At 42.2% G+C, this 10,228-nt stretch overlaps 1 protein-coding gene across 1 annotated transcript; it reads left to right on the top strand.

Annotated features, from left to right (window-relative positions):
• Positions 1 to 9,587, top strand: hunk (hormonally up-regulated Neu-associated kinase). The gene is made up of 9 exons (XM_053331915.1): positions 1 to 417; positions 3,197 to 3,489; positions 4,519 to 4,574; positions 4,947 to 5,082; positions 5,174 to 5,301; positions 6,490 to 6,616; positions 6,735 to 6,903; positions 7,191 to 7,353; positions 8,839 to 9,587. Exons 1-9 carry the CDS (start codon positions 178 to 180, stop codon positions 9,585 to 9,587), a joined length of 2,061 nt encoding a protein of 686 aa, XP_053187890.1. The 5' UTR covers positions 1 to 177.
• Positions 9,588 to 10,228: the final 641 nt, after the last annotated feature.

Raw genomic sequence — 10,228 nt, forward strand, 5'->3', positions numbered from 1 at the left:
GTGGCGCAAGCTCCGATCTTCCTAATTTGTTATTAGGGGCGAGACGCAAACAGATCGAACTTTACGCACTGTACCGGACGTTGTAAGCATTTAATACCTGCCTGTAAGGCGGGCGAGAGAGGAAACCTGCGTAATTTGTCTCCTTGTTAAAAGGAGACATTTGACAAGGGAGCTGTGATGCCAGTTGCTGACAGCGACATGGTAGTGGACAACAGCCACGCGTTATACGAGGGTAAAACCCCAAACAGTGCCGGGAATGACTGCATTCTCCCGGCATCACTATGCAGTCCTGCGGCAGACATCCTCAAGAACTTTTACCACACCAAACGGGTCGGGAACTATCTGATTGGGAGGAAGCTGGGAGAAGGATCGTTCGCCAAAGTTAGAGAGGGTCTCCATGCCATGACAGGGGAGAAGGTAAGCATATTCCGGTGGTCACAAAGTGGAAATGTAACTGCTAAACAACAGTGTTTGGTAAAATTGTGTGTATAATATTTGACTTTGCTTAAATGAAATGCTTCTTGTGATTCTACCACATGCCTTCAGATGAAATAGAACTGATATTGATTTATCATTGATTTATTGCACTTGTAATTTACTACAGTTGATATTGATTTATCATTTTTTGCAATTGTAATTTTTAAATCAAAAGTTAACTTTTGAGAAATAATTACCTCCTTTAGAAAACTTGATAGTTTGTTCTGACTGTACTATAATAGCCATTTAAAACAGTCTGTGGCATGCAACAAGAAGTCTGATGTGGTTTTAGATTTCATTTAAGTGGAGTGTCAGCTGTCAGTTGGCTCATGCCTGTTTGGAAATGCATTCTTTTCTGCTGTATTTTAATCAAGAAAAAACTATTCACCTATTTATATGCACAGTTTAGCCATTAAGAGTTTTACAATCTGTCAATACAGGTCTTACTGACTAATCAGTGCTTAGCTTCCCGAGAAAGTGATCAGCCTTGTTTGCTATGGGAGGCTTTGTTAATGAGCTCATTCTGCACCACCAGCTGTTGAACTCAGCTATATGCTCAGCAGGGCTTGTTTTCTAGCCAGGCATGAGTGAAAATATTTACTTTTAGTGTGTGTGAGAGATCTGTCTGTGTTTTACCAACATGTGCTGGATGACTAGTTGTGCGCTGCATGGCTTTCCTGAACCTCTGCTTTGTCTGCTGCTGCTGGTGGTGATCTCACCGCAGTAGGCGCCTAAGCCTGTGATAGGGAAAGAGGGGGAAATTGCCCGGCCTATGAGAGAGCAGGGCTACTACTTGCATATGAAATCATGTCGTTGATAAATGGGCTCCAGTCTCATTATGATTCTGCCAGCGCAGGGCTTTGATATGGGCTACCATTGGCCATTGGTTGCCTTTGTCTCTCCAGGCTTTTTTGAAGAGCAGCCAGAACATTAGCATATTAGAAAAACAAGTACCTCCCTCTCCCTGTGTTTCCCTAGTTGTACACCCATGTCTATTTGTATTTTTGTACAACTGAATGTGTGCTTGTGTGTCACTGAAATTCTAATGTTGCATATTAAAGATTAGCTCATCTTACCCCCTCCATTCTGTTGCTGTGAGGAAAAAAGAAGGCGCTCTCCGCTCCTATCCACTGCTTTCCTCACACTCTTTGTTGAGGATGATGCAAACACTGGCAATCACACAACCAGCACATCACATGCTCTCCCTTTACTTACTCTCTCTCATTCAGTGGCATACGGGGTCCAACAGGCATTGGGAGGAAGCGGAGGGCAGTGGGTTTATTCAAGCAAAAGGGTGGTGAGGGGGGAAAGGGAATAGAGGAGGACTCCCAGATCCTTTTTTAGCATCACTAGAAAGTCACAGTGGATGTGAAGATACACTGGGCGTGTGTGTTTAATAGCAGGGGGTATGAAAGTAAGGAGAGGTGAGAGATGGTGATGGCATGGTCAGGGGCCTTGGGAGGTCATACGCATGTGTTTTTGATGTCTGTAACCCACTTTCCCTCCTGTCTTGCCCCCCCCCCCTTTTCTGTCTGAGGGGAGCCTGATAAACAACTGAATCCCCCAGAAGCCCGCTGGCAGGGCGCACCCCTCCCCCTGGCCCCCATCCCCCCCACCACCTCCTCTACTCATATAGCCTATACTGTAAATACAGTGCCCCATCCCCCCATATATGCCCTGCAACCACTTCTCTTATCCACACTGCCTGTCGTAAACACAGGCCATTCATTACTGTATTGTGACAGCTCAGCGCATATGTACATACAAGTATTAATTAGCAGCAGTAAAAAGGTTTTCAGAGGTGAATCAATTATCAGAGATGAAAGGACAAAAGTAAAAAAGAAAGACAAGCTGAAGGACAGAAGAAAGAGAACACACACACACACACACACTTTGGCCCTCACCATTTCATTAATGGATATGGTGATTAGTTTTATGTCTTTCCATGTCGGACGACTCTCCTTGAGATGATTTGCAGTATATGGTAGCCATGCTCTTGAACTCAGTCTAGACGGTACACAAGGAGACATGGGAATGAAATAGAGTAGATGAGAACGTTATTGAATGTAATTAACTAGTAAGGGAAGCAAAGTGGTGTCATTGAGGAAAAGGACACATTCTGTGACTTTTATGAGGACATTCTGCAGGTTACTCCTCTGTGCAGTGAAACACAGACAAGAAAAACATGAGGGATGGGATGAGTAATTACAGAAAAAAACTTAACACGCCTGCCTGCCTGCCTGGGAATCTGTTCTCCTAAGTCTGTTGAATCTGCCTCAGAAAATGTTACTTTATCCTTCCTTGGTTTTGGCTTTGCAGTTGTCTCTGCTCGTCATGTGTGTTTAGCTACAACTGCACTCTGAGGCAAATGGGACAATATTAACTGTCCATTTGGCCTAAGCACCCCTAACAGATCGTGTAACATTTGCTTTTCCCCTAGTTTATGATGGTTCAGTAACCCCTCCAACACACATGGTGCACACACACACACCCCCTCCCCTGCAGCCTCAGGGCCTTGTAGCGCCTGGGTTGCCCCACATTGGGAGCAGCTGTGAGGAAGAGGTCAGTGTCGAGTTATATACTCTGTAACTGAGACTGAACAGCTCATCACCTGTTACACTACAACTCTCTGAAACCCTCCCTCCAAAACCCAGCGGTGCACCACTGCTTCATTTTCCATGGATATTAATCACAACATCTCCTGTCTCAATTTCTCCAGGTGGCAGTGAAGGTGATCGACAAGCGCAAGGCCAAGAAGGACTCATATGTGACCAAGAACCTGCGCAGGGAAGGCCACATCCAACAGATGATCCGCCACCCTAATATCACGCAGCTGCTGGACATCCTTGAGACGGAGAACAGTTACTATCTAGTGATGGAGCTGTGTCCTGGTGGGAACCTCATGAACCGCATCTATGACAAGAAACGCCTGGACGAGAGGGAGACTCAGAAATACATTCGTCAGCTGGTGCTGGCTGTGGAACACCTACACAGGGCCGGTGTGGTGCATAGGTAAGGGTTGAATTAGCACAATTCCAGTAAACATATCACACACACACTAATCTCTAATGTCACAAGCAGCAATTTTTATACAGTGCTAGTCAAAAGTTTGGACGCGTTCCCTGTAAATACTTCAGAAATAATTAGATTTTGCCAACAGTAGCTTGAGCTTTGTGCTGTTTAGGGGTAAAGCTCACTTTAAGATCTCGGAGTCAGACATGATCCTCTTTCTCAAAGTGTGGGTTAAGTCCATACTGTGCACATTACTGTTAATCCACCAATAACCAGATCAGTCTGCTCAATAACCGCAGTGCCATGCTCTCTGAAGTTTCTCAGGGAGTAGTATTTAAAAATAAATATGATTTTATAAAACATATTCTTACGTGTTAAGTGCAACAGCTGGCTTTCCAAACACTGTGAAATGACCAGTTTATTTATTGTACTAATGCACTTTGTAGTCACATTCATATATATTCTTTATCTTTGTACTAAATATTACCTGATTTATATTGTTTGATGTACTGTTGTTGTGTTATATGTGCCTTGTAAGTTGTCCTTGAGTGCTTTGAAAGGCGCCTTTAAATAAAATGCATTATCATTATTATTATTATTGAATATTTGTCATTCTAGTACATTTCTCAAATATTATTGCATATACAGTAAAAAGCATTGCATCATACTGCATCTTTAAGTCAAATTTCAGATTTGAAGCTCCTCCCGGGAATATTACATTCTTTGTCATTCAGAGCCTGGGAACTAAATTTCTACCGTGGTGAGATAGCCTATGTAGATAGCTGTATAACAGGATTGTAAGACTAAGTAGGGATCAGAACGTACACAATAGACCCCAAAAATCGGCCGGCGTGACCCACATTGGGGGGGTATGTGTGTCTGTGTTTTGGCCGATGGGGAGGGGTTTGATTACCACTGACCTCTCCTGCTTGTGCATTGTATGATGATAATGGCTTAGATAAGTTATCTGATGTAAACACAGACACTATGCAAGCATTGACATCTCCTTTTTTTCTCTTTGTCTTGCAGGGATCTGAAGATAGAAAACCTCCTTTTGGATGAGCAGGACAACATAAAGCTCATAGGTAACTCTTAACATATTTGTATCCTCACTCAGTGCTTCTTTGTAATCTCACCCATATAAAATTTAGGATACAAAAATTCCATAAAATCATTCATGAATACAAACATTCTCACAGCAAAGAACATGATAAGATAAGTTAATAATAAAAGAAGGTCTTTGATGGTAAGATTTTCTCAGCTGGAGTGTTACCCACGCGGTGAGGGGTTAAGAGCAATTAAATATGCCGTTAAAACCCTCACACGCGCTCACCAAAGTGCTAATCTGCTTCTGTTTGTGTGTTTAACACTGTGATGAGGCAAGTTAAATAACGCTATGTCAGAAAAGACCGCAATAAACCCAGAGACAACACTCACTCACCTCTTCTGTCCCTCAGATTTTGGCCTGAGTAACTGCGCTGGCATCTTAGGATACTCAGATCCATTCAGCACCCAGTGTGGGAGTCCAGCCTATGCTGCCCCGGAGCTGCTCTCCAGGAAGAAGTATGGACCAAAAGTGGATGTCTGGTCCATGTGAGTGTAGTTTCCGTCTCAGCAATTACATAAATTGTTGTAAAACATAAAGTGCACCCTGAGCTGAGTTGTGTATATTCTTGTTTTCCAGTGGTGTGAACATGTATGCGATGTTGACTGGGACTCTCCCGTTCACTGTGGAGCCCTTCAGTCTCCGAGCCCTGCACCAAAAGATGGTGGACAAGGAGATGAACCCTCTACCTCCCTCACTCTCCACAGGTAAATAACAAATGCACACCTGTTTGTGGATGACAAGCCGTTGCTTTATGGGAAACAACATATTAATCCATCAACTCCTACACCCTAAAGACACCACTCATATATCAATGTTATCAGAGTGAAGTCTGAATGAATAGCCGACACGCTATAGATAATTGCAGGTTATGATTTCCCGTGTGAGAATGAAAGTATGTTGACAAATATCATAAAAATTCCAGATGTCTTGGTAAATGGAAATGTAGAGATAATAAGTTGCTCTGTTAGTTATATTCCTTGTGGGAAAAATCACTTGTCAGATATTACCTTAGCTTAGCTTTTAGTGTGGTTATCCACCTGGCTCTCACAACGCAATTGACAAAATAAGAAAATGGAGGGAGGGGGAGGAAAACATTCTCCTTAAAAGTAGTTGCACTGTAGTATTTCTTTACTGTGTAAATTCAAGACAATCAGTGTCTAAACAGAGGACAACAACATGTAAAAATTGAGAACAGACATTCATGCATGAGCAAACAGGATCACAAAAGTAACCGTCACTGTGTTTGTTTAAATTCCTCAGCAGGCTTATCTAACCTTTCCTGTTAATCAAGAGTTCCAGAGAAGTCACTGGTTGCGTGTTAAAAACACTTACTGACAATGGTATTTAAGTCTGCCCGCTGTCATTTTAGGCTTTAGGCTTCTATCACAAATTCACCATATTGAATTATAACCAGTGGGATCAAATATAGTGGATCAGTATCTGTGTGCGAGCCATCATGAAGAAATCCTGAAAAACAAAGAAGCCTGTGAAGATAGGTGTGTAATCGACTTCACTGAAAGTAGTGAAGTGCATACCGCAGAGTAGTGTTGCTTATATGCAAATTCGGATGGCTTAACCAACTTATGTAAGAGCTTATTAACAAGTTGATGACATATCAGGATCATCTTATCTGTGTTGTGTAATAATAGGGGATGACTGCCAAGTTCATGGTTGTACAGGCACTGTCAAGACAAATACAGTCGTGAGTGGTTTGCCAGGTGTTAGATAATGAAGAAATGATTAATGTTCAGTCTCGTAGATGTCAACTCAATAGACTTACTTTTTTTTTTCAACCAACAAAATCAATAGTAGTTACAGCCCTAGTTTCACTATCAGTAAACATTATATGTCAGTGGCAGATTGAATATGAATATTTATTTTCTCTCCCTTAGCTGCCATCTGCCTTCTGAAGAAGCTTCTTGAGCCTGATCCCAACAAGCGTCCCAATATTCATCAGGTGATGGCTGACTCCTGGCTACAGCTGGCCAACAAGAACACAGGGGCACCGTACCTCAACAGGTAGACTCACACAAATCCACCAAGGTCGCATGTACCTTTTTGAATGTTCCGGGATAGTCTTTTTCGGCAGTATGTTGTTTATTTTTCTTTTAACTCTGTGTTTCATTTATGTATTCAGGATTCACATTGAGGAAATAAACCACACGGTGTTGCTGCATATGACCGAGAAGATGGGCTACAAGCATAGCGAGGTGCTAAGTGCTGTCCTCACCAACCGCGCCTGCCATACTCTGGCTGTCTACTTCCTCCTCAACAAGAAAATGAAAAGGCTTTCTAAAGAGTACAGGGTAAGGAGGTCCCAGATAACACCTGTCTGAAGTCATTCTTAATAACAAAAAACAAGTATTTCTTAATGAAGATTTAGTCTGCTTATAAAATATTAAGAAAAGAAATCACCTCTAAAAGACATTTTCTAAAGGCTCATGTTAGTTCAGTGTTTATGCCTGTAAGGGTTTCCAAATTTCATTGGAAATCTTGCACTCACTTGTGCAAGATTTCCAATGAAATTTGGTTACACAACAGGTTGATCAGTGCTAAGGGCTGTTGTAATATGCAATTTACTCTGGGTGTTCAGGAGATGCAGTTCCAGGAGAAAAAGAAAGGAGAAAAGCAGAAGAATGAATACTTTCAGACCCAGTGGAGGAAGCATGTCGACAAGCTCACCATACCGCCCAAACAGACGCCTGTCTACCTGGCTGTTAGCAAGGGGCCCAGCAAGGAGAAGAAACACAGAACAGGTGAGGATTCATGTGGTGCGGAACAAAAACCATGGGCAGATTTGTATAAAAAGAAAATAAGATACACTACTTTAAATAAGTATCACTTTATTTATTTTTTTTCTGTTGTATTTACCTTTATTCATACAGGGTAGGTTGACTGAGCACGCATGTTCTTGTACTACAGCGACCTGTCGCACATTTACGTAGTTACCATCCATCCATCCATCCATCCATCCCATCCATCCATCCCATCCATCCATCCATCCATCCATCCATCCATCCATCCATCCATCCATCCCATCCATCCATCCATCCCATCCATCCATCGACCCATTCTTTGTCTGTCCCTCAATCTATTCAACCAACCACCCATTCTTCCATCCATCTGAGAGGAACCATCTTGGACAAGTTACCAGTAATCGTAGGGAAAAACACTAACACTTGTTTTTTCCTTTTTAAAGTTGCTGGTTGACACTTGATAAAATGACTAAGATAGAACAGAGCTCATTTGGATTAAAACTGAATGTATTCTCACAACACAGCGGTGTTAATTGAGTTCTTAAAAAATAGGCCTGTGATTAATGAATGACAAGAAGACAGTCTGTTAGATCACATTCCTTGAAGAGCTTACAAGTGACAGACGAGGCCTAAGCTGAGGCCTAAGCTCCTTTCCCCTCTCCTCATTTGTCTACAAGTGGTATAGAGAAAGTCTATAGGCTATTCCATATCCAGCAAGTAAGGACAGGCTGGTTCTCTCAAAGTTACACGCAGTACAGTGTGTTCCTGTACTTTTACATGAGCTTGTTGTACAAGTACAAGTACAACTGTACACTCACAACATTGTGCAAGAGTTTTTTTGGGTTTTCAGTTGCGGCTGCAGGAGCAAAAACTATTACAAATGATGATAACATTTTCCTTTAATTTTATTCTAATTTCCTGGAAATTCTCCACGTAATATGTAGGTTTTAATTTTTTCTGACATTTTTACAAATTTTTACAAGAAAAAATAGAAAAAGTTTTAAGTTGGTTTAAAGTTGATACGTCTTCAGCATGTAGTTTTGTGTGTCACACTGCATATTAGGTTAATTCTTCCAAAATACCAAATGTTCCTGTATACAACCAAATAACACAACCCTTTCAATGAAATGTCATTTTAATTAACAGTTAAACAAAAATGATTAAAAACCTAAAATGCTAATATATCATTTGACACACAAAATTACACATTGAAAAAGTATTTTCTGTCAGTAAATTATGTATGAACCCAAATATGAGTTTGGTTATTACCAATTTAACACTTTTTTGTTTTTTCTTATAATTTGTACCAATTAGTACAATCCTCTTTGTGAAATGTCCTAAAAATTAATTGTTACTTACCTGCAAATTACTAGGAAATTAGTATAAAATGAATGGATGTGTAAAATAAAGTGTTAAATGTATATTTGACAAACATCAAAATTCAGTATTTCAGAAATGTTAAAAAGCTTCTCATTTCCTCCTCAGGTCTATTGCGTGCCATAACTGGCGGCCATCGTAACTCACCTCTCGCACCACCCGGCACTGTTGCCTCTTCCTCGATGGAATATCTTGAGATCCATCCCCTCTTCCCTAACACGCCACAGCAACGGAGGCGCTTGGCCACCCTCCCGCAAGTTAACACAAGCCCGGAACACAACATTCCTGCTCCACCAGCGCCATCGCCGATCGGCATGCATTCCTTCGGCTCCCTCTCCAAAGCCGAGCAAATTGAGGACACCCCCGCTTCACCGTGGTACAAGCTGACCAACGGGACTTTGTCCCCGCCCCGCCATGTCTCTGCTTTCCAACCTGACTCCTCATACTTGAAGAAGGCTACGATCCCCAGTCCTCCTGTCCTCATCGTCAACCCACAGCCCAAGAAGAGCATTTCCTCAGATTGGGGCGGTTCTTCTGACACCAGTGGCAGCCCCCCCAGCACTGTAGGAAGCCCCCCAGGTAGCTCAGCTTTCAGCCCCCCAAAGTCCGCATTCAGTCCTTTGAACCCCACCTCAGCATTTAGTCCTCCGTCCAACAGCAGCAGCAGTGATCCCGACAGTCCGACACACCGTAGCAAGTTCCCCTCAATGGGGATCGGACAGATCCTGAAGAAGAAAGTTCAGCTGCAGCCATTTAGCTTCCGACCAGAACAGGTTGTTGAGGAAGTGGTGTCCCCACCTCCCTACCCCATGCAGACTCTCCTCTGTGCTTCAGGTGCACTCAAGACCCTCTGCTGAGGGACACAAAACAAAAGAAAATGAAAGAAAGACAGACTGAACTCAAGGCCCCTCTCAACATTTTATTGAAGTTGGAGAGGTCTTCCAGAGCGGCCTTTTGAACTGTGAACTGTCCCTTTATTGCGACTGAGCCACTTTTCATGACGGACTTGATCATTAAAAAAGAAGCAAAAAAGAAAAAAGAGACAAAAGGGGATTTGAGCGAAAGTATAAAATCTCTTGTTAGCGCTCTTATTATATAATCAGAGATGGTGACACAGAGAAGATGAGATTTGAAACGGATCCCTGAGCAATGACTAAACCTGGCTGTGTCCTAGATACAGAGTGGACATGGGACATAATGTAATATGGGCCTTGTCAAGGAAGTGTACACATACATGCACATGCATACACACTAAACACTGTATTATACACTGAGCTTAAGAGATACTCTCTTATGTAATATCACTGTAACTGGTTACTAATTGAGGCGCAGACTGATTCACACCAGCTAACAGACCCCAACTCTTACCCTAACCCTGATTACATGTGTAAATGTTTTGTCTCTGTGAAAACTCTCTAAATGACTTCCAGCCAGCTGTCTCTGGTAGCCCCAGTACGGACTGGTCGAAGAAGCTCACTGCACTATTCTTGAAAACCAA

The sequence above is a fragment of the Scomber japonicus genome, chromosome 13, assembly GCF_027409825.1.
Source record: "Scomber japonicus isolate fScoJap1 chromosome 13, fScoJap1.pri, whole genome shotgun sequence".
Classification (NCBI taxonomy): Eukaryota; Metazoa; Chordata; class Actinopteri; order Scombriformes; family Scombridae; genus Scomber; species Scomber japonicus.

Bases quoted from the DNA above. Each gene is read 5' to 3' on its own strand.
- hunk (XM_053331915.1), top strand. From the start codon at position 178: ATGCCAGTTGCTGACAGCGACATGGTAGTGGACAACAGCCACGCGTTA. The intron at 6,617-6,734 runs GTAGACTCACAC...TTATGTATTCAG, and splicing joins GGGGCACCGTACCTCAACAG to GATTCACATTGAGGAAATAA. The intron at 6,904-7,190 runs GTAAGGAGGTCC...CTGGGTGTTCAG, and splicing joins GGCTTTCTAAAGAGTACAGG to GAGATGCAGTTCCAGGAGAA.